The 26,467-nt window shown below is 35.1% G+C and overlaps 1 protein-coding gene across 2 annotated transcripts in view; it reads left to right on the top strand.

Moving 5' to 3' along the window:
- LOC105255735 overlaps positions 1-22,537 on the top strand; it is a 70,234-nt gene extending 47,697 nt beyond the window's left edge. For both annotated transcript variants that reach the window (XM_011265203.2, XM_025415036.1), the window contains exons 4-5: positions 20,305-20,598; positions 20,697-22,537. In XM_011265203.2, coding sequence (XP_011263505.2) covers positions 20,305-20,598; positions 20,697-21,125 — 723 coding nt within the window. In that variant the 3' untranslated portion in view covers positions 21,126-22,537. The remainder of the gene's footprint in view (positions 1-20,304; positions 20,599-20,696) is intronic.
- The last annotated feature ends 3,930 nt before the right edge of the window (positions 22,538-26,467 follow it).

The following is a 26,467-nucleotide window of genomic DNA, read 5'->3' as shown; positions in this document are numbered from 1 at the left end:
CTCCCTCGGTTGTCGCGTTCCCCTCTGCTCCTTCGACCGTGAGACGAATTCGTGTACGAGGGCGGAGATCCTTGATAGGACGTAACGGTGGATTTCTCGGAATGATAACCAAGGGCCTCTGATGGCAAGATCGAAAAATCTCCGCGGACTGGTGGACGGACAACAACGACGAGCGACGCGAGAACGACGGCGACGCGAGCGCGCGAGATGATTTCGGGAGTCAAGGTCGGGCCTGTCTAGACTGCCGCTGCCTGCTATACATCTCGACGTCATTCAACGTCTGCGAGACGGCGCGCGCGCAAACGCCAGCAGACTTTCCGATAATACTGACTGGCCGAGAATGCACACGGAGTGACTCGTCCCTCTCTCCTCTCGAAAATCTCTGGGAATCTCTACGTTACGAGGCGATAGCAGACGAGTTGAATAGAGAGCGGGCAAGAGCGAAGCTTCCTCCCTTCCTCTCGCGGCGACACACGACGGCAGAGAAGGGGATAACACGACGACGGAGTCGCGTCGCTGCTCCCATTAGATGCAAGCCGTTAAACGACCGTAACGCTTATGGTCAAGTGGGATCGCCGGCGGAGCACCGGATACAATCGAATTAAGTGGGAACGGGGTCGCTTCCTCCTAACGGGCCCCGCCGATCGATCGTCGGGGTGGACCAAGCATCACGGGAACCGACCATCGCGTTACGTCTCTTGTCGCGAAAGCGCGTCGAAATATCGATACGACGGGGGCGCACACCTAGCGCTTCGTCTGTCAGTTAACGAGAAATGGAAAATCTCGTCGCGCGACGAAAAGAATAATAGTAAGAATAATTGGTGATCGCCAGCTATCGCGAAGAGGACGAGAACGAGGCTTGCTCGCGTCGCTTGAGGAAAATCGCAAAAGTCTAAGTCGGGCGAAAAGTGTCGGTGGTAGTGCGTTTATGTCAACTCGACAACGGGGACGGCCGACGTCGACGGCCAGTGGTTGTTTCCGGCACGCCGACGGCAACCTGGCGGTTCCTCCGTTCAAATGAAGCTGAGGCGTCGCTACATGCAGACGCTCGGCGTCTCCGTCAAACAGCTGCGCAGGAAACTACTCGAGCTGGGCGCGCGAATCCTCCACGTCCAGGGGTCGAAACCGCGCGACATGGCACTAGTGGTACGTGTGCGATTCGAGAATGTGTTTTGCCGACAATGTTTTTCTTCTCTCGTTCTTCTATTTTCTTATGCCACGCTCTCGACACGCGGCTCTCCGTTGCGTTTTCGAATGCGTGTCAAGTTCTAATGCAAGTTGCACGAACCAGTTGGTGCGACGATTCTGTAAAATGTTGCATTATTAAATATTTTTTTAAGAAACTTTTCAGATTTTATTTGCACTGTTTATGAAATGATAGAGGATACTTTGCTGTCGCGGAATCGAATTTTAGTGAAACTTTTCTAACGTGTATATCTGGAAAGAAATGGTCGATACAAGTTAAAATAAGTTTGCGAAAATTTCGATAGACATGCTCGCAGAGAAGATGATCTACTGTTTATCTGTGACGCACAATTACCATAAGGCTATATCTTTTCCGAAAGTCAGAGCTGTAGCATCAAAGATCTGAGATCATTTTTTCTCGCGAAAATTTAACGCGATTTTATTCGCGCTCCTTCAATCTTCATTATTAAACATCCTGTTAGTCAAGCCTCAAATGTAATTTCCGCTGAAGTGAAACTAATTTAAAGTTAACCGAGAGACAAGTTTCTGTTCATTCATTTAGACGCTTAAAACTTAATTTGCAAAAGCCCTTCAATTTTCAATGTAAATATCCTCATAATTAAAGCGACAAAATCAATTATAGAAGCTGCCGTTACAATTTCGCACAGGTTTATGTTGTAATATCTCTTCTATTATATCACACACACCTCGTTTCTATTAACTTGAATAGATATTACGAGAATATAAATCGAGAAACGATTTCACACACACGTACAGAAAAATGCTCTTTAGTTTGTCCATTATTTACGAACGAAGCAGCGCAGCGAATTCTCTAAAGAGGGAACGTTGCGGCTGGATATTTACGGTCGATCACGAATATTTAATATCGTGGTTTTAGGCGAAAGTATTGTCCGAGATTTTATTTCACTTGACAGTCAACACATACACGCGCGTATATTAGCGAAATAAATTATAACGGACGTATGATGCGCCACATGGGTGAAAGTATTTTGTGTCGACTGTGCGCGAAAAAAATATCAATTCTTCCGAGGTACCCCTCGGTGTGTTGCACCTTGCATGATGATTTACATATGTTATATGAAGGGATAATCGGTAGGACTCGAATATTGCACCCGACATGCTTTTGAATTTCAAAGATTAGACTGGTGAAACTTAATAATGCAGTTTCTCCCTAGTGTATAGATTTTCATTTTAGACATTGAAATAGAATATTCTTTTTTAAGCTATAAATGATGTATGATCCTATTTTCAGGTGTTAGATTTAAAATAGTTTATAAATCTTCAGCTTTCTTCATTTCTCATTCTTTTTAGTCCTTTATGCACATTAATATTTATTAGAATCTATGAATGTTATCTTTAGCTTGTTTTTTAGCTGTATATTTTCTACATTTGCAGCTTGCATTTTTTCAAAGCTGAAGAAAGCTAATCTTTTGTTCGGTACTAAAAAAAAATTTTTGACACGCACGCAAATAGGTCTGTGAAAATAAACATAAATTGAATTTAGAGAAAGCGCAAGCGCTATATATCTCTTGAGATTATCTATGCAAATTTCAATCGACTCATATCTTATTCAAACATGGACTTTAGATTTTTAAATTAAATATTTTTAACAGAGATATATAGTAAAAAAGAAGATGCAAGACATAAGAAGAGAACAAAAATTAAAAATTATCTATTATAAATCATATATATGAAAAAATTATTAAGATTTTAAAAAGGGGGCTAATTAAGAATTCTAAGCATGAGCACGTTCAATATCGCTTAATACGGAACTAGTACACGTCCGGATATTATATGGTATCTGGAACATCGAGACTTACTCCGTCTTTCTCTTTCTCTCTCTTTATGAGGATGAACCGAATAGGCGTCGCGACGACGACGCGAAGGAGGAGAAGAAGAGAGATGAACGGGGTGGAAAGATGCGCTCGGAAATGCTCGCGTCGAACATGGAGCGAGAGGTGGTATAATAAAAAAGAGCAGAATACACGAGAGAAGAGGGGGAGAGAAAGAAAGAGAGAGACCATTACACTGTTTGCCTTGTGTGTTTCTTCCGTCTGGCCCAGAATGCGAGGCAGGCTTTCACTGCAGTTTTCTCGTCTGGGTCGACTGCTCCGCTTCTACGTCTCGTTTCCTCTTGCATGCCGACATGGTCTCTCTCTCTCTTTCTCCATCTCTTTCTTTCGTTGTGAAAGAAAGAGCGAGCATGTACGTCGGTCGATACCTTCACGTGGCACTTTTAAATGTCATCAGCCTGCGATTTCCGAGGTCGGTTTCGCGAGTACGAATCTCGTAGAACGGCAGTTCATTAGTAGACTCTGCGACACGCTGACCTTTAACCCTCGGTAGAAAGATATCGCGTGGAATCGTAAGTCTTTTTATTTTAGTGATGATTTTTTTACCGAGTCACATATTAAATTTCACGGTACCAAAATGTATGGCGCTTAATATTAATTGCAAAATGAGTGCGTCCATTTACATCCTTGACAGTTAATTTGCTAAAACTGCTTAATATTTTATGATAATTATCTTGATAATTTTGTAAAAAAAACGTGAATTTTAATTTAAAATTAATTTTCAGGAAAGGTCGAATTTGCAACTTTTTCAAGTTGAATCCACGACACTTTTTTTTTAACGATAGCTATAATCGACAATATTTATAATAGTATTTTGTAAATTATTCTTATTTATTATATTATGTTAATAAGGAGTCTAGAATAGAATCCTAAAAAAATATATTACTATAAATTTTTCTTAATTGTTTTCTTAAAATCGATAAATTAAAGAATGCGATACGATATCGGGAGAATTATAGAAAGCGTAATTTATTTTATCGCTAATATCGCCAGACGTGACGTGATATATAAAACATGAAAATATAAAAATATTTTTGCGATTATTCTTTTGTCTCATTCGCGATACCTCTGTAAACAAGACAAGAATGTATCTTTATTCTAGCTGGATTCTAGCTACTCCAATACGAACAAATTGAAAGGCATTCCGTTTGGTGGAAGATCATAAAAATGGCTTTAAAGACGCTCCGTTTTATGAACCTTCTTTTCAAAGTAGGACTCCGTTTATCCATGTCGCTACGAAAGCGATAAAAATGTCAACTTGCTCGCGACGTCCTCGACGTCCGCTTTGCGATAAGCGAGCCGTAAATACATTTTATGCGTGAGCGCGAATTCGATTCGTCGTTTACGCATGAAAAACAATTTAACAAATGTGTAAACAATTTATTTCTCTTTTCTGCAAGTATGCAAGCTGCACATTGAAGGATGATGGTTGATCTATTTTTATGGCATCGTGTCTAAAAAAACAAATATTTAAATGAATAAGAAATTCTGATTACGTCACAAACGACGATGAATCTTCGGAATGTGTTGCGCAAATATACGTATAGAAAACTGCATTCGTAATGCGAGGAAGTACTTTGAAACTGGGCGTTCTCTTTTCTCAGAAAAATGTTGATCTTTTGGCGGAGATTCGTTGAAGAGCGGATCTAATCTAACGGTTGCTCTAATCACGCTCGTTAGTATAGCGAGCACGGCACGCTCGTTAACATGCGTCGGCTCGTAGCATGACACGCCGTGCGCATAATTCGTGCCTATGTAAGTACACGCGCGTATTTAACCGCTAAGTAAGAGGGTGCTGCACAATGAGCGAATACCTTTTAAACGTTTGCGAATAAAATCGTTTAAAACAGAAGCAAAATATTTTACTGTTATAACCATTTAAGTAATATCATATTTTACTGTTATATCATTTAAATAATATGCACGTTAGTCTTCGTTAATCTTAACGTTCTTCGTGAAATAATTGAAAAGATACGCATGGAACAAATTGAATATGCATAGAGAGATATGTCTAGATTCATCATAAGAATTGTTTAAAATTATCCCGAATTAAATTATTTAATTAATTCCATAATATTTTATTACTATGCGTTATTAGAAAATTAATGTTCAATTAATTAGATTTATACAAATTTAATTAGATTAATTAAATTTGTATAAATCTATGTATATATTGGGGTTATACATAGAAATTTACTGCTCAGAAACTACGTCTTGTTTTTCAAATCAGCACGTGGGGGTCAGTTGTAACCGGGATAAATAAGTTAAGAATATATATTTTCCGTTTTATTTTTATACTTTTAGATAGATGTGCCCGAAGAAACCCCATGTGCGCATCAGACGCGGTTGTCGCCGTAATAAAAAAAAAACGCCATGCTTACACGTGGCCGCCTACGCATAATGGGCAAATATTAGTTCAAATCGAAAATTAGGTCAATAGTCGACGATTTTTTTTGTTTTATTAAGCTACTCGGCCGAGGGCCGTGGGAAACGACAGCGGGAATGTTTACACGAGTGCCTCCTCGTACGAGGGTGACGCGCTCGATGATATCTCATGCTCGTTATATCGAATATATGATTTGAAGCTCGTGTCTGATAAGTTAAATATCTAAATATTAAATGTAAGATCTCAATTTTTTGATGTCAAAAAACTTTCCTAGATAAAAACACGAGTCGATTAAAAGTGAATATTTGTGGATGCACAAATTTGAAATAATTAATTAATTATTAAATAAAGTTAATAAAATGTAAAATATAAAATTCATGAGAAACTAAAAAAATGCGATATTTCATATATAATTATTTAAAATTAAATATTATTACAAAAATAAAATATTTATTAATAAATGCCTATGATTTTTATTATTGTGGAAGCTCATATTTTTATTAAATTGTATAAATATTGTATAAATATAAATATAATAAGTTAATATCTACAATTTTATCAGAATAATTCAAATTTAGATATACAACATAGTCAAGGAGGAAGAATGTTGGCTGTTTGTTAGATATTGGAGAAGAGATACGAATTAAGCATCTAAATATACACATTATTATCGTTGTGTATCGCGTAAGTTCGAGCTTTTATACGATTAAACACGCACTATATACACTATTAAAAGATGAAAATTGTAGAAAATACGCGTTTGTTCATTGAAAAAATATTTTTAGATAATTACATTTTATGAAAAAAATCTAACAATTCATCACAAACGCGTGATATGCATTCAAAATGTTCATTTGGAAATAATGTTACGAGTGTTAAAAAGTCTATATATATATATATATATATATATATATATATATATATCGTTATAAAGTCTATATATCGGAATTGTGATAATTTTTGAAAGAAAAATCGTTTCGAATAGAATTTAAATTGATAATTGTATAAAATTCATCTCAAACACGATAAAATACTTTTACAAAGTACTTTAACAAAATTTACATAATGCTGTCGATATTAAATTTGGTGTATTTTGTAAAATATCAATTTTTGAAGCTTAAAGTTTGATTAAACAATGATATTCGCTACAAATTAAAACATTTTAGAAAATATATAACAGTCAGAGAATGTTGAACATAACATCGAAATAAACTTTCTAAAGAAAATCGGAAGGTTTTCATTTATATTTTGAGATTCATGACAGAGAGACTTGTGTGTACGTACTTGTATACGCACGAAATATATTTTTATATTATTATTTATCTTGTCAAGAATGTGAAGATACTCATTTAACGAATGTCGCAAATAATCGTGATGTTTGGCATGTCTTGTTGCCGATGACGAAAGGTTTATGGATGTATATATTTTTCAAGGATATCTTCGATGTAGCAAGAAAGATAGAGAGAGAAAGAAAAAAAAGAGAAAGAAAGAGACTATTATGACATATGACAAACTTGTAAAGAATAAACACTTCAAGTTATTCGAATCTTTAAAAAACCAATTGCGTAATGTGTCTGACTATGATTACTATGAGCGTCAAATTTCAATGAAGATACTCTTGTTGTGTATACATAGTATAACCAAGCTGTTTTCTTAAGTAAAACTGCAAGAATAAATGATTCAATATTTTTACATTTTTCTTAAATTATAAAAAATTAAAAAAATAATCAAAAGAATGATTAAATCTTAATTTTTTATATAGAAATAGAATCGAAATTTTTTAGCTAGATATATATCTTGTTATTAATTACATTCTATAATTAAGCTTTAATTTTATTCTATCAAAATATGAAACAATATTATTATTAATTTAATATTTTATATTTGTTCTTAGACTTTTTTAAATAAATTTAAAGAATCTAAAAATTTTATAAATTCCGATTTTTCGCAAAAGAACGACAAGACAGAAATTTCTTTAACACGATACACGCGATAATCGACTATCGGAAAATTTTCTCAACGTAAAATTCACGTTTTTATAACCTGAGAAAAACATTACACTGATTTGTGCAGTTTTTGTATAAAAAAATATTAATGAACGCAAAATATCTTACACGTATTTTGTAAATTGTGACATCCTACTTCCTCTTGCATTAATTATTCGAAATGCGGCATGAAATGCGACGCGTCTTGTCAGCATAAAATTGGTGTTTCGCGTCTCAATGTGTGAAAAATTCGTTCATAAGAATATATGAAAAAAATAAATGCGCTTCTCCGCGCGCGCTCGGTAGCGAGACGCCTCCATCTTTACGCCTCGGCATAAAGCATAGCGGCGGAATAATTTTCTCGGCTGTAAAGCGACGCTTCGCCGGTGGTGCAACAACGGCGAAAAGCTTGGAAACGGGGAAGGTTACATATCCACGTTATATTCTTTTTCCGCGGTAAATGGCCGCGCGGGAAAGAAAACACCGAGCAACTCGTGTGTTGCAATCTCTTAACCAGTTTATTTTCTAACTTAACAAACCGTTAGAGAGAAAAAGAGAGAACGTGAAACGCTCGTTAAAAGAATCAGGGAAAAATAATTATCTTTTATCACACTAATTAAATTTTGATGATAATATAATAAAAGAGTTGAAAGCCCATCATTTTCTTTCTTTATCGAACAAGTTTTATTTATCACGAAAATATGCGCTAAAAATTCTTGTGTAAAGTTTAATAAAATTTGAAAGAGGCATCTATATAATATGCTAATTATAATTAAAATGTTTTGCTTATCGTGAAAAGAAAAAGACTGTATTCTTTTGTATGAGTATAATTTTAAATATAAGTCTTAATTTTCTGAATATTTTAATTGCATAAAATTCAATCTCTCAAAATTGTCTCGTTACTGTTGATTGAAATGTATTTATTAAACATTATATATTCGAGAAACGTAAGTTGAATTTATAAAAATAATAACACTTTAACGGTATCCTGGAAAAAAGTCGCGACTTCCGCATCGAAACTCATCGATGGTTATCGCGATTTAAAAAGCGCCGTGGCGCCGTAACGTTTTAAAGGACATGTCGCAATCATCGCGTCTAGACGGTTCGCCGACGCTATTATCCGGGCCTCGTTAACGCTTATCTCTGTCAAACGGGAAGCGTCTACGCAACGCCAGGCAAATTGCGTAAGTGTGCGTACTATGTATTTCCCCTTTCCCTCTCTCCCCTATGTATGTTCATGTACTTCCACCTACTCGAGCGCGCGGATTGCGTCACGTTTGCGCTTTTCTGCCTCTCTCTCTCTCTTTCTCTGTCGCTCTCTGTCGCTCTCTGTCGCTCGTTCCATCCTATTGACCTCCGTCTATCCGGACACGCGTAATTAATCCCTTATAGATGCGCGTCGCCGAATCACACTCGCGACATTCATCGATGCGACGCGACACTAATGTTTCCGGAACTTTGATGCACGTGACACGTTGCTGTCGTCTCGACGATTTCTGTCATAAATTCTTGAAATTTTAAAATACAATCGTTCTGTAATTTTTAATTTTTCTTCTTAAACTATTTATGGTATTTGTATAATAAATATATTCATGCAATTCTGATATTCTATATACACAGTCATACAAGTGAATCAAACAAGTGAAAATATTTGATTCGTAGCACCATAGGTAATAATTTTATTTTTAGTTTATAACTCGAAGAATTTTGATATTTTTGAAATATTTTTATTGTAAAAATGTATAATTAGAGATAAGAAATATATTTTGTATAATCTAATATTTTATATTTTGTTATATTAGCATAGATTAAATTGTATAATATTTAATAAGATATGATACTACATGTTCATATTATAATCAAGATTGCAGATTATAATCAGAATTGCAATGTCATTCTTTTTGAGAGAAAATTAAATTATATCCTTTTTCTATATAAAATCCTTGTGTAACATTAATTAAATCTTTGATTCACATTTTCGTAATAAAACCTTTAATTCATATTTTTATTTCCTCTTTTTTGCTGCTACGAATGAAATTATTGACATAAGGATGAGAATTGCACGTTGAGTGACAATTGGCAGAGTAGTCGCATAACGAATATGTAACTGCGACACTTGTGTGCGACTTTTCATAATATAAACATAACGGGAATTAGTCACTTTATAAATACATATGGCAATGCCAGAACCATTGGTGTCATGCAAATTGGGTTACTTACAAAAGATTTGCATGTGTGTAAAATTGTCTTTTCGTGTATCATTTGGCGTAATCGCGAATAAGTGTACGTACCGCAAATGAAACCGTTAGATCATCAAGTTCTGCACAAGCGATCCCTGCATATTCATATTTCTCTTAAATGAAATGCCTCAGGGTACACTCGACGTTTGCCTATTTTAATACATAATGCGTAACAGTAATCGATATCCCGTGCCAATCAAAATCAAATAAATATTTTATCTCTCCAATTTAATTCGCAAAAATAGAGAGGGCGGGGGGCTGAAGAAGTATAGGAGAGATATATTTCTTCCGTGTATTGTGCATTCACCCAGATTATATTGTACAAAAGAAATTGCATTAGACAAGTTACGCAAGAGAATTCTGAATCATAATCGAGAAAATTTATCATCAATATTATAAAAGAAACTGATTTGCCGCGCGCGTTGATCAATTGACGTGTCTCTGTAAAAAGCAAACAATCTAAATAGTTCATTGTTTAAATGTTGAAAGTCGTTGCAGATAATTTTCCCACGATCGAATGCTTTTGCGGGGTCAACGCGAGCTCTCAGCGTAATGTACCCGAGCTTTATTATGCTCGCTCACAACGCAGAACGTCAAGCGAGCGTTGATTTACAGTCACTCCGTATCGAAGGCAAAGTATTGTATAAAATACGATTCCCTTCGTCGAGATCGATAGGCGGGATGACGAAACGATTGTGCTGAAAGTAGAATGAAAATGTAGAGATAAAACTGCCGATTAAAAACTTATAAACATTATGTTCCTGTAATATATATAGATATATTAAATATTAATAAATTTATAATATATAATAATAATTATTAATGTCTGATTGTAATTTTAAACAATTTTATATGATATTTCTGTAATAATAATTTTTTTTAAATCGAAAATTTTAAGAATTTAATGAAGAATTAATTTCACTTCATTACATTTATTGCTGAGGAGAAAATGCGTTTTATATAACGTATTTACATAACTTCATTTTACTCGGTATATTTTCTCGTACACTGAATTTCCGTGTTCAGAACAATCGTTATAATTTCACGTGATTTGATTAAGATTCATGCATGTACATATTTGTCACACGCAGAATTTCTTCGATATGTTAGATCTATGTTGATTTGCCGTCACTTTGTATCGCAAGCCTTTGTTTTGGAGATTTTTCTAAATCCAAAAAGTGTGTACAGAAATAATCGAAACAATTGAGTCTTTATATTCGTTCCTTAACATTTCCGCCTCTTTTCTTTCACATCCATGAGAGTAGCTAATCATTATTTGCAGATCACGAAAGGAGGCAGTATTGTAATACTAGCTTTATCAATCTTTTTGTCTTTCTATTTTTTGCTCACAAAATATCATAAATCAAGAATATTTACATCGTTTCTTTAATATACCTTATTTATCGTTAGCGATAATACTTCAAACTGGGAATCGATTTGTGTGCAGCCGAAACAGTTACATATAATGTGCAAGAATGCATCTTTGAAATATTTTCTGACATGCGTGTAATGTGTAAAATTTACATCATAAAAACAGAGAGAGAGAGAGAGAGAATGCGTAAAGTAGAATTTAAATAATTTTTACGCTCTACCATCCAATTTCAGTTTTCGAAATTAGTCTTTGATTGAGAATACAGTAAAACATTATGTAATTTTTAGCGAAGAGAAAATAAATTTTTCTCTGTCAAAATTGAAAGATTATTTTTTAAGTTAGATTACTTTAGATTATTTTTTAAGTTAGATTACTTTAATTTAGACTTTGAATATAAAATCTTTTATGTAACAGTGTAACATATGTGTATAAAGGTGCTGCTATTATTTCATGCAAATTATATTACTATAATTTTTATAGTTTTCTCTCTTTATTTTCAATTGTTATATAATTTAAACAAATGATCATAAAACAAAAAAAATATCTTAAGACGAACTGAATCGCGAAATTCATGCAATGTCTTATTTTATTAGATTTCCATATCATTTTTCATTTAATTTATAAGTTTCTACATAAAAAAATGATACGTTAGCTCCACATATACAATAATGATATAACTATAATAATGACATGTACAATAATGATAAACATATATATAATTTATTTCTGCAAGAATCTAAAAAAATTAATATACATTTAATTTTGTTATTAGAATTTTAATTTTCTTGTGACATTGTGTTCCAATAAATTCTTAAAAAGATAAATCAGCTTAATGCTGTGAATTGTCGGTTATCCGTAGAAAGTAAGAGAAAGCTATTAATTGTTTGTAATACAGAAATAATTCGTAACACAGTAGTGAAAGAATCTTAATTCATTTATCAAATCACTTATTGACCGTTGCTCTTTAGATTACTGCAAAAAATCAATAGCATTTAACTCTTTCTATATAAAAACTTTCCAGACGTGATGACCTCAAAAGCCGATCAGACTTCATAATAATTTCTAAGAATATCTCTCTTAATAAAGAGTACGTATGTATATGTCTCGTAGCAGTAAAATTTAAAAAAATGTGCACAGACTACAAATATTCATTATCAAAAGTTTTAGGTATAGTCATATATTTGACGAGTACAACTTGTCACACACCGTCAAAATTTTTGCTCGCGATTACATCGAATATATGAGTATATCGCGTGAAACACGAAGCGCAAACGCACTTGTCGCACGACATCCTCCCGCGACACGGCAGCACGTGTGACGACTCTTAATGAAAGCCGCGATATTTCTTCGCCCTCTAATTAATCACGCGACGTATGTCGGATAACGTAATTTATGAATCAGGAAATCGTGGCTCGAATCTTAATCGAGAAGGAAAGTTGCTTTATTTCTTCTCCATTTTTACATTTAATTTCTATTTTATTTTCATTGTCAGAAATATGCACTATACTTTTTGATTCTCGCTTAAATTTTCAAATATCTAAAAATTAATAAAATATATATAATGTATACAATAGCTTTTGTTATTTGTTTTTAACGTTACATTTATAAAACATTACATTTAACATTACATTTACCTTAATTATTAGACCTACTCATTCTATTAATTTTTAAAACCCAATATATCGACTTTTATTATGCTACTAATTTCATTTTTTTAGTTGTGTAAATGAGTGTTGCGTAGATTATGACAATTTGGATTTAAAATAAAATTCGTAAAACTTTAATTTTTTAATTTCAAACATCTTTTAATTATTATTTAAAGAGATTAAAAGTTAAATATTCAAGATTATAAAATTTTTTCTTAGCTATACTGTGTTAATTATTTTAAACGAAACAAAAATTTATATATATATATATATATATATATATATATATATATGCATACTTTTTGTAAATTAAATAATTAATCACTCAATTATACATTCACACTTTTTACATTTTTTACATTTTGTGTTTTTTAAATATTCATTACTTATAATTACATCAGTCCTACTTTTTTATAGAGAAAAAATGATGTAAAAATGTATCGTAATCAATAACCAAGGAGACGATTCGCAAAAAGTTGGCATACGTGATTATGAATTGAGATTGATGCAATGATGCCACGAAACCGATTTGTCTGCTGGCCTTGAGCGATAATTAACAATAATTGGCAGTGCGATTAAGCGTGCATTGCGAGCAAAATACCGTTGCACGACAGATTAGAACCACGCCTCTAATAGCACTAGTTGATAGATCTCGGAAATCTAATCTAATCTTTTCAGCTATACAAATACCATTTAGTATATGAAGTATATGTTAAAGTTAATTATCTTAATTTTAACTTGATGATTTTTTTATATATCAATAATTTCATACAGACAATTTAATATGTTGTAGATAAAAGATATTTATAATATAATTTATAAAGATTAATACAATAATGAGCACAATCGAGTTCAATTCTGTAAATGTAGAATAATATCGAGATGTAGGAACTATATATTAGAGAGAGCTATAAAATTGAAATATTATGAAAAATAAGTATAAAATATAAATTGAAATATATTACACAATTTACAAATATCATTAATTTTCAACTTGTAACAGAAATTCTTATCACGAGTAAATATTTTTTAGAGTATTCAGCTATTATAAGAGTACGATCAAATTTTATATATAAAATCGTTAAACATTCCGAAGTTTCGCGTGGAATGGCATTTCTCATTGCGTCGTTCGGAAATTGATGTTTTGCGTACTGGAAGGATTTTTTTTTTTAGAACGACCTTTGTGCGCGCGAAGGTGTAGCAGGTGCTGTGAAAGTATAGTCGCAACGCTTTACAGCGAGTGCATGATATATCCCCGGTGCATTGCCCTCATGCAGGGTGGTACGTTCTCTTCGATCGATACGTTTTACCAAACGACGACGACGACAACGACGAAGAAGACGAGAACGACAATGAGAACAATGTTCGAAAGCATTTGAGAACAAACGATTCTTAAAATGCTGCTGCAATCTTGCAAAATGCATCGATGCTCTACAATTCGGCAATCAAAATTATTGTTTATTGCATTCTTGATTTCTCTCACATGCGATAAAATATTAACGGTATTAAAATAAATAAATAATTATTAAAATAAGATATTTCCATTTTATACGCGCAGCTGATTGAATTTGATTATACGTGAAATAATGTATATTCTATCTATTTTTTATAATCAATTTTTTAATGGAAATAATACTGTGAATACTGTGAACTATTCGTAAACTATATAAACAAGAGCAAATGTAATCACGTCGAATCCGATTTATATCAAATGCGATTTATATCAAATGTGACGAACACGTTAGTAAGAAGACTTACGAGCGCTGCAGCATGTTATCGTCGGATCACTATCGCCTATCAGAATCGTAAAAACAGATGTCTGCGAATCGATCACGATATAACATCACCGGAAGTTCTTTCGAAACGCCCCTAGAAACTGCTTCGGTTCTTCGATAGGAAGAGACTACGAACGTAATTTCAAGTCTTGATATAGTACGCAAGAAAGGAGATAAACATGAAATATTTCTTTCTGCTTCCTTTTTTTGTGATTGATATTTCAAATTATCAATTGTTTGCATGTATATAATTATGTTTTTGCTGGTTCTTATTTATATTCGGTTACACATACATACTACATTAATAAATTTTATGCATTTGCTATATTTTATATCGAAGTAGCTGAGGATGTAAAGTGCATTCGCACTCTGTATTGAACACAATATTTTTAATGAGAGATTAAGACGGCAACGCAGAGATTATTTAATCTAAAAAATGTGCGTGTGGTAACGTCAAAAATTATATATGCTTTATCGGCGACACGCGATTGGCTCTGATGGATATTTTAATCGTTGTTTGTCGGCACGAGCTTTGAGGCGAGACATTGATCGAACGATGTGTGTAGTGTCGCAAAAAATATTTTTTTTTTCATAAATATCTTCCGCAAGAAAATATTTTTAGTAGATTCCCTGCGGTAAAAAATATTTATCGCAAAAATGAAATGAGCTCACGTGAAAAAATGAGAGTAAACAAAATTCCGTACCTATTACTATTATTATTATTACTACCATAATATATCACACTTTATTCCTGAACAAATTTCCATAAAAATATCTAATTTCTTTTGGGAGGGTATTTTTAAATTAATCACAGTATATTTGTAATTTATTAATCAGGAAATAAAGTCCAATTCGTTATCATTACCAGCCAATCAATATCAATTTTTTGCGATATCCGCGATTTTATAATATTCCTATGCAAACGAGAATAAACTCGACGATACAGAGGTTCGTAACTTCAACGTCGAGAATTGAACTTTGTATTCCAAAGTTACGTACGTCGACGAAGCTCTTGCTCGAAGTATCGCTTCATTGTCGCCGACGACTTTGACGTTCATACTCCCCTAGGGAAGCGGTAGCTTGAGGAAGGGGGAGCAGGGAAGCGAGTTCCTCGAAGCATACAATACTCGCGAGCGAGAACGATCGATCCGACCAAGTTTACCCTTTTCTGAAACTGCAATTTCAATCGAGTCGAGCGACGGTACGATGGTATAACGTTTCAAGCGAGCTGCAACCGCGAGCTGCGACTATGGTTTTATGGTCCACCGGGGTGCCAGCGCGGTTTTCGGGAGACCGTAAAGTCGATTGTATAACACTACATTTCTCGAGCACCGGCTAACTTTGTCTCCCATCGATCGATCCTCACACTCTCATATACTATATATGTATCTCTTTCTTTTATCTTTATTCTCACATGGCCCGGATTGTTTCCCGATTTCCGAAATCTTCACAAATTTAATTTCTTTTCGAAAGCAAGTATTTTTTTTCTTTTAAATTAGTCACAGTCTATAGACATATATAGGGTGTATGTTAAAAAGCTCCCAGCAAATAGCGTTATTCCTGATTAAAAACCGAGTCGAAAATTCCTGAACAATTTTTTTCCATAATGCTTAATAAAGCAGTAATTAATGAGTAAAGTCGCGCCAATAAAAAGACAAACTTTTTCGTTATCAACATATGAAGATTTGGATAAGCAAAAAAATAAACTGTTTTGTGTTAATTTTTAAACAATTCATCTTTGCAGAAATCTTTTTGATATTTAAATCTGATTAATTATTTAATGAATCTTGGAAAAAAAATGGTTCAGGACTTTTCGACTCGGTTTTTAATCAAGAATAACGCTATTTGCTTAGTAGGAGCTTTTTAAAATACACCCTGTATATGTATTATTTACTAGTCATTAAATAAAAGCCAATTACTTATCATTACCATTTTTCGTTTATTTATTGCCGAGTTTTACATTTAGTTGTTATGCAAATATGAAATCGTGAAATGTAAAAGTGAGCCATCTAAGAATAAACGAAGAAATAAAAGCAATTTTCAACTTTTTCGAATTAAGAACATTCAGATACTTTTGGGATTACTTTTAAACTTTATCGGTGAAATATCTGCTTTATTTCGCAAAAAGGGGAATGAGGAGGAATTCTTCACTTTTACGATTATATCCATCATAGATTTGAATTATTAAGTGGATTAGATGCAATCGAAATCAATATTCTGAGCGTTAATGAACTATATTCGGTTGAGATTCGGATGACATATATTATGTCATAACGCTATACACGCGACATAATTCTAACAATCCATTTTTAAACCATATTCATCTTTGTATAAAATGCGAAATGGAGGAAATATGTACGTACACTACTAAACAGTCCCCATTCCTACATTCGGTACATATTATAAATCCTTTTACCTCGAAGAATGACATTGGTTCTTGTTTCGTACGTTTAACAATTTTCCCTTTAGACTGTATATGCGCTTTTCTTATAAGATCATTATCAAGAATTTATATGTTCTCATTTTTTTAAATCTCTATCGAAATAAGTATACATCGGATCACATTTTCTTTTATATTCCATTTTTATTTCCATTGTTTAAGAATTTAACTTTTCTTTTTTGAGAAAATTAATTTATCGAGATTTTATTTATTATATTAATTAATCGAGACGAGTAATTTGAATTAAACTAGTTATCAGAATGTAAAAGATTCGCGCGTTCGATACACGACTCTGAGAAAATATCCGAGACATCTGGTCAAAGGATTTTCTCGCGACACACGTCTGCGTTACACGAGCGGGTAACGTTGCATCGCGAATCGATCGATACGAGTGGTACATGAGCGGCGCGGATGGGACATTCATCCCTCTGTGTGTCAGTCGCTCTTGTCGTTGCCGTCTCCGCCGCACACCCTCGCTCTGTTGTCGTCGCAGCCGCCGCGTCCCTCTTCCGCTTTCCCTTTCGACGGCCTCGGACGAGCGCGAGAACGCGAGCGGAGGGGTGCTGAAAACCCCTTTAAAGCTTTAACGCGACCGACCGAACCGTCGCGTCGGTCGTTAACGCGTGCACGTGTCGGCGAATGCTCGCGAGAGAGAGAACGACTCCTTCGTTTTTTCTCTCCCGCCCGTTAAATCGCGATCAAATGCTCGTAAAATCAAATTGTACAAGTAAATATACTTCGGTCCAGAGAGAGAGATATAGCGAGAGAGATTTTGTATACAAAGATAATACAATAAACTTTTTTCTTAAAATTTTTTATCTTTATCATTACAAATATATAATATATTGATAAAATATGAATTATATAATGCATATTTTTATACTTGTGAATATTGTTTCGATATCAATAATTGAACGTATTATTTTTACCGATATTTTTATATATTATTGTATTGATAATTGGTATGGATAAGAATTATATTAAGAATATCTGACAAATTTTTTTAATCAACATGTAGCATGTTTGCATTTTCAAAAAGTAGGAAAATGCTTAAAAAAAAAAATATAAATGTATCAAAAATATAAAATACGAATTTGAAATTATATGAATATCGTAATTGGGATGTTTTTTCTCATGCGGCGAATCTTTTCATCGAACACGATCGATTAGACAGACATGCGAAATCATCGGAGATACATCGAACGAGAACGAAAACGCGCGGATCGTGAGTACATGCTTGCGACCCCGTTCTTTCGCCGCTTGTCGGCACTTGAAGCTCGTACGACCTTCTCTCCGTCTTACTACTTCTCGAGGTGCGTACTGTGAACCTCGCCATTCCAACTGTCACGACGTGACGTTTCTTGATCCGCCTCTTATGAACGTGTCGTACGCGTGCGTGCGTGAACAGATGTTTTAAACCGGATCCATTTCGGTGTTTGAAGGAACGAAGAAATTTTCGCTAGAGGCGAAGAAAAACGATCCGAATGAGTTCGGTTAATTAAAGTTTAACAGAAAGCCAGATTCGATTCCAAGAATGATACAGAATCTAAAATTACATTGTGAAATATATAAAATTACGTATAGAATGTGAAAGAGAAATGTAGAGAGATAATCCTTGATTAATTTTAATTAATTAAATAATATTGTTGAAAGCAATCTAGTTAATGAGAGATGTCGCATGAAATTCTTAAATTTACAAGTATTTACATTAAGAACGTCCAATGATTATATTTTTCTGGTACCTTTAATTATATTCAAAATATTTCAACAAATAATTTATTTTTGTTAAAATAATACTTATGTGTATTTAAAAGCGCATATAGAGTTATCACAAGTATATACATATAATTTTTGTTTAAAGTAATGTGTAATGCAATTTTATACGATAGAAGCGATCACGAATCAAATTCGAGTATTGGATTATACGAATAGACGATGTTACAGAGAAATTAATCCCTCCGGTGGGTATAATAGTATGATTTATATGCAAGTTTATGGGAACGGAGTGCAACGATACGATACTAATCTCTATCCACGTGTAATGGACGTTTTCCTGATCGAATGGTTGAACAATTTCATTTTCTGCACTAATTTATTCACTGTTGTACATCGTCAAAGGTATTTACGATGCATCGAGTAACAATAGCAATCACCCTATGTACATGTCTTATTAGGCAAAGGAACAAGATTGTTATATTTTTAAACGCAAATATCTAAGCTAAGCCAAAATCAAATAAAATTTTGAAAGAAGAAAACAATTATCTTTTTCGTTTATTTTTAACTCTTAAATATTAGCGACAAAATAATTAATTACAAATACAAGATGCAATACAACATGATTGCATTGGATGAAATGTCAATATAATAGAAAATATAATTTAGATTATTTATTTGGAATAATACGTTTCGATTAATATTTCACGAATATTTTATAAATATGTACAATGTTTTCAATATGGATTTTTCTATTTTTTTCAATATGGATTTTTCTGTTCTAAGTTTGTATTTATTTAAAATATTCTTATCTTTATGATTTTAGAAGAATTGACATGAAAAATTTTTTACCCTCTTAACTTTCAAGTTTCCATTGTTCATTTTGTTTTCTTTGTTGTTCAACTTGTAGTTTTTACATAATTTCTTTTACATTTTTTGATTTATTTTATTACAAGCATCATCAAGATGATTAGATACCGAGATATTTATTATTTTAAATGGCTCTTTCTGTAACTGGTTCCGATACTAATTATTTTTGTTATTTATTATTATGTTCATCATATCATCACGTTTGCGTTGAAGATGACCCAAAAATAGGGTTGAAACGTTCGCCTTCCTTCTTTGTAATATTTTCCATACTTATGTATCTGCATAATAAATTATTGTGTCACAGGATTGACGCCTGACTCGTATTGCTGTTGTCACTGAATTTTTTTTTGTATTTTATACTTCGAGTCTTATACTTTTTATTATTTGTAATATGGATTTTTTAATCATTTTAATTTTGAAAACTGGAATTAATTATAATCTTCAATCACAATAATTTGAAAAAAAAAAAAAAACAAAATATATTCCACATATATTATAAATATATGCATACTTTGGTAATGTCGTTTGAAATTTCGTATTGAAATTTCTATCAATTTTTCTCTTCATCATTCTGTGATTTATAATAAAAACTATTACAATATGTACATATATAATACTTTTGGATCTCACGCAGTCTAATAATAACGGGAATTTATTTATAGTAATATTTTTATAACTATATTTTTACTAACAGATAACAGACCTATATATGTGTGTGTGTGTGTTTGTGTGTTATGTGTGTTATGTGTGTTATGTGTATGACACCGGTATCTTTTGCACATTTTTCATAGGCATAAAATCGATCGTTGACTTTGCAGATGCTGTCGGTGAGCCAAGGAATGGAGGTCGGCAGCAGTGGACGCGGTGCATCGGCGGGAGATGACCCAACTGCCGGTGCAGCGGGCGGTAGAGGTGGCGGAGGCGGTGGCGATACTAGGAGACGTCGCGACATACAGGAGGTGATGATCGCCGCGGCGAGAGATCGCGCGATCCGCGCGGACAGCGTCCGGCAGGATCTCGCTCTCAATCTACCGCCGCGACTCGAGCTCCCGGACGGCGAGGAGCACCCATACGGAGCGCACTCGGATCTTCATCTCCGCAACTCGGAGCAGGTAAGAGCGAAATGCGCAGCTTTCCGTCATGTGAAGCATGCGAAAGTTAAAAAGTCTGCCATTTTTCGTGCTCTGTACTAATAAACTCTCTCTTTCAGGAGAGCGAGATCTACCAAAAGTGCGTACGGGCGCCTCCGAATCGCACAGTGTTCGACAGCGAAAGTCCGCCGCCTTATCGGACCCCACCGCCCGGTAGCAGCCAGCACATCCATACAGGGCTGCTCGATCTGCCGGGTGATCGGATATCGCGAAGTCAGAGCCCCAGTAGCAGCAATTTGTTGCTAAGTACCGCTCGCTCGATGTTTAAAATGTTCCCGAGCCACACGACGCCATCGTCGACGTCGGTGCCGGTCAGCAAACCGCCCTTTTCCAGTTATTCCGAGTCCAATAGTAATGTGAGCAGTAATCTGAGCAGTAGCAATCTGTCCAACATCACCGTGGTGCCCTGCGAGACCGATGAAAGCCGGCAAGAACAGCAGCAGCAACATCAGCAACAGCAGCAGCAGCAAGTCCATCAGAAGGTCTGATCCGCGGTGTCCTCCTTCTTCGATGCCATTGTCGTCACTGTCGCAGTCGCATCGTCCGATTCCGAGAACGAGCAATGGTTTCCAAAATCGTTTTGTGCGACTGCAACGACAACGACGATGCCCTTCAAGACTGATTATCGGAAGAAACGTCAACAAAGAATAGATCTCATCGGTCGTTCCATCATGTTCAGCAACGAATATCGCATATACACGAGAGAAGATGATATCATCCCGGCCGATGGTATCCATGTTGGATCGTTCTTCCGGCGTTCTTCTATAAAGAAATAGAGAGAGAAAGAGAGAGCGAGAGAGAGAGAGAGAGAGAGAGAGAGCGAGAAAAAGAGAGAGAGAAAGAAAGATTGAAAGAGAGAGAGAGAGAGAGAGAGAGGGTCGTCCGTTCGTGGCCTAAAGGAAGGCCGGCGGAGATATAGAGAAGCCGGCTTCTGGTATAGTGACTGAAGAATTAAATCAGTCATCAAGACTGCGCTCAATCGCCGTGCGTTGATTTACGCCTTTGTTCTCTTTGTCTTTTCCATTGTGAGAGTCGATGCGCCGCCATTGTTATCGTCATTGACGCGTCTCATTGTGCAATTCCACACGCGGCCAGTGTCTAGCCTAGATCTCAGATTATTCCAAAGCGGTGGCACGAAGATTACGATATTGTTTCGAGCGTCAGCATCAGAGAAAGAATCGAAAGAAGAAACGCAGGACGAGTAAGGGAAGCGGTCGAAAGCCAACATGGAAAACGGGGCGTCATCAACGCGCGACGTAAAGCAATCCCTGGCCTACCCTGGGACAAGAAGTTCCCCTGTCCAGGAATTACACGGCGAGAAGCTTCGCTTCGAGGAGACGCGAGTTTAACGACTCGTACGGACTCGGCAATGAAGCGGATCCGCCGGATCACCCTCTTCCAGCTCTCGACGGAGGCTCGACATCGCGGAGGTTTGTTCATCGCGCGCGACAAAGACTTAGTAAATTATTTATTGCCGATATATAACATTTTATTCGCGACGGGAGGCTGCTGCGCGACGGCCGGACGGGACGAGTGCGGTTTCACGCGATGATGGTTGTGGAGAAGAAAAGAAGAGAAAAGAAAAATGGACGGACGGGACATGAGTTGTTGTATGATCGTTCGTTGCGTGAGTGCGAGACCAGGCGTGCGTACGAGTAAATGCAAGCGCGCGTGTGCGGAACGAGTAGAACGAAAGACGCGCAAGAGGCGCGGCTAATTGCAGGGTCGAGAAAAAAAAAGAAGAAAGAAAGAGAAAGAGCGGACCCGTGCGCACGCGTGTTTGTGTATGCATGTAAGGAGTTATAGGGGATAATGTAGTGCCAAGAGTGAAAACGGAAACTCTGTACATATTAGGCTAGGTAGTTCAATATCAATATACTTATTACGACTAAAAAAAAACGATATGCTACATACCGATTTAAAAGTAAAACATCAAACATACATTACAACACGCATACCATTAAAAACACGAGATGGCCGGCCGTACGAAACCGTAACGGGACGCGCACACGCCACAGATTATATATTTTTCTGGCATATTCTTCAAGTTGTCGAATATATTCTACCTCGAATGCTATATATTTTACAATCGACAATATTGAAATTCCAGTTGATGCTAGTAAAGGAATTAATTAATTTATTGTTTATTATCATGGCATGTTTATAATGTTGCATTCGTGTCAAATCGATGTATCAATGTATAGTTTAGAGAAAAAAAATAATAAAAAATGTAGTCTGTTATTGTATTATTTCGATTTGATGTGAATGCAACAAATAAATTCGCAAATTCTTACAATGAAATAAGATTTATGAAATTCATCGCAACTGCATTATAAGAAAGGATTAAAGTGATTGATTTTTCCAACATCAGTGATGAATTAATTCTATTTCTTATTTCTATTTCTATTAAATCTTTTTCTTTTACACACACAATCATAATAATATAAGAAAATGAAATCACAAATTCCAGATATTTAATTTTCCCTTTTATATATAGTAGCATTTGTCTACTTTTTAGATTAATTTTTAGATTATAAATGTAAGAGAAAAAGATAAATTAATAATCAATCGTAATATTTAATAAGCATCGAGGAAGAATTAAATGATTGTTTTTTTTCGATAAACATTTGTTTTGTAGATAAATAAATCACGTTCAAAGTATACGGCGTGTGTAAAAATAAATAATAATAAATCGATCAGAATGTGCGTCCCTTTTGAGTTCCGAATGGCTTGCACTGTGTCCGACATAACGCTATCTTTATTATTATTCAAATAGATAAGGCCTCAGTTTTGACAAAATAGGACGAGTTCTGTTCGGATGAGGATTCGAGCTCGATGATGCGTTTTATATCTCGCTTTGCAGTTTAATAAATAAAAACGCACTTAGATTTCAGCATAATTTATTCTAGTAAAAGGCAATATGAGATTTCCAATATTAGATTTCCAATTTTACAGATTTATAGATTTATCAATGACTTTTATCTATAACGAATCATCAACTTAATACGTATTGAACTAATCAGGATTATTTTTAAGATATTGTCGATATCTTATATCGTCGAGAAATATATTTAATTTTTGAAATTGAAACACACTGACAATGCATTCAAAAAAAAAGACGAAAAGCGAAAACGCCTCGTTAATTTCGAACCTCAGTTTCGAAACAGAGCGAATCATTCGATTATTTCACATGAGAAGTCACCAATTATTATTATATTTCTTAAGAGTCCGCGATGCAGGGAGAAATTGCAATGAAATTATACATTTCCCTTTGTGATTACGGATTGTGCGTGGCACGAAAAATGCGCAAGAAAAGAGCAAAAGATGCCACGCGCGTAGAGCCGGATATCAACTCTCGTGTGCACTTCGTTGGCGTGAATAAATTTCGCGAGCTTCCGCTTCGTTTCCGAGGAAATGCCGAACTGGGTTGGCGCCCTTAGATCCCGGGATTTCGGATTCTAGTTAAGCGCACAAAATTCTTATCACCCGTGAATATTCGCCACGTGATTTCGTCAAATCGCTCGACATACACTGTTCGGCATCTAAACCGTGCATGTAACGTCTCGAGACGGCGAGGTCCTCTAATTATCGTTATATAAATTCTCTTCCTAAGCGAGAAAGAAAAATGAAATTATAAATTGTAATCTTCGAGAGAATGTCCAATTGTGTGCGCACGGCGACGTTGTTTCGTTTCATGTTCATTGTGTCGCTGTGTCGCGAGTCGAGGGAGGAAATATATCGTCTTTCTGTTTCACCTTTAAAATGTGTTCACACGCGCATGCAATATTAGACAAGATTTAATCGTATTCTATTCGTAAAGAAATATTAGAGCGCGTGCGGAGCGAAGCGATCGAGAAGGAATATCGGAAAGAATGTCTGATATCTTTTTTTGTTTTTTTATTTGTTTTTTTTCGAATTCACCTCCATATCGTTCTCTCTCTTTTCGCTTCCTCTTCTCGTTCACTACATTCTCTCGCACACACGCATTCGTTTCTTCAATACGTAATAGGAAAGAGGAATGTATTTGTAGATGCGCGTTTGAGAGATAGAGAGATCGATGAACGCGGGAGACGAAACGGAAGGAGAGGACACAATGGGAGCGGAATTCAAGAAAAAAGTTGTATAATTCGATGGGTCCTGTGCAAGTTTTGGTTAAATTTGCGACGTCGTCGATTATAGATTGAATTTAAAAAACGACGACGCGAGATATTTTAGACGATAAGTTCTAGGCGAAGTGAAATTTTTAGCGAGCTATTATCGATTACTATTATCGCTATCGGACATCGTGATATATCTAGCAATTTGTTAATTGGGATTTTGAGAGGTGCGAGACGTATGAGTATATCGTGGCCTTTCGACACGAAAGAGAGAGAGAGAGAGAAAGAAAGAGAAAGAGAGAGAGAGAGAGAAACAGATAAAGAAAGAGAGAGCGATCCGAAAAAGCGATTCGAGATGAAATATTCTTTTGTATCTCTGTCCGAATCTACAGCTCAACCATCGAGATTGCTATTTTAAAACGATTTGAAAGCAAAAATTGTATCTGTAGAGTTTAATTGTTTAACAAAGTTGGTAAAGTTACTAAAGTTTATTAGATTATCAATAAAATCTTTTATAAAGAAAAAAAAGAAAAATATAATTCTTTAATTAGTATGCTTTAAATCAGACGTCATTTGTTATCGTTATCGAGTTGAGCAAATTTCGTAAATAAGTCTTATCGAATAAACATGCACTCTCAGCATCGTGTGAATAAGATTCCATTCTTAGCGATCTCATTGTAACGCGAAGCGCTAGCTTGATCATGACATATCGTCGCGATGCGTGACATCAGCAGACTCCACAGCGAATCGTAATCGCGATGCTTCAAAGTTCATCGTAAAGCACAAACAACAAAGTGATAAAATATCGGAAATGCAATACGATTGAAAATGAATATGATTACTAGCCAATTAGATTATGAAAAGAAAATCAAAGATATTTCTGTAAAATCGATTTAATTTTTATTTTATTTAAATGTAGAGAAATACAGAATGTATAATTTTAATGTATAAATATATATTAATTAATAATCATAGTTCAATAATTTTTGTAATTTTTTTTTCTTAATTTAAAGATGCAAAACCCGTTTTTATGGATGTGTGTTTAATTGTTAAAGTTTCTCGCGCGATTTTATCTTGATTTCCTATTGCAATAAATTATCAAAGTTAAACGACGTGCCGTGATCAATCGAGCGAACTGCAGTTCTCGCGAGGTCAAGATCGAGATGCGTGATCAAGCCGGCAATTACCGATTAATCTAGTCACGTTGAGCCGTGCGTCCGGTTGGGAAACGATCGCGTCCGCCAATCCATTGTTTCGGATAACGTAGTCCTTATCGGCGAATTTAACGGCGGGGAAAAGAGGATAAAGACTCTCTCTCTTAGGCGTAATGTGATTTCCCAAGGTGTTCCAAAATAACTCGCGTCCTCCCTCCGGCGAAATTGTGACGCGGAGCGGAGCGGTTGCAAGCGGGAGAGGGATCGAAAATGGTCCCCCTCTTTTAAAGCTTTTGTTTCTAAGCTGTATAATTATAATTGTACTGTTGATAAGATCGGTATGTCTAGTCCCCCTCGCGGTAGAAGGGAGGTCGAGAGCTTCGTCATTGTCCCTCTCGCGAAATCCATCCCCCTAAGTCTTTCGACCAATTGATCCTAATTTTTTTCCTTTACCTCTTCCTCCCCTTAAATCATCCGTGGCGTTGAATCCGTTCGATTGACTCGATTTGCAATTTTACGTCCACCAGTCGGTCCGCAAAAAGCATTATTCCATCTCGTTTTTTTGATTCTTTAATAACA

This window comes from Camponotus floridanus, unplaced genomic scaffold (genome assembly GCF_003227725.1).
Source record: "Camponotus floridanus strain SB8 unplaced genomic scaffold, Cflo_v7.5 scaffold95, whole genome shotgun sequence".
Lineage (NCBI taxonomy): Eukaryota > Metazoa > Arthropoda > Insecta > Hymenoptera > Formicidae > Camponotus > Camponotus floridanus.
Note: the sequence above shows the minus strand (reverse complement) of the source record. Positions and strands in the feature narration are given on the sequence as shown.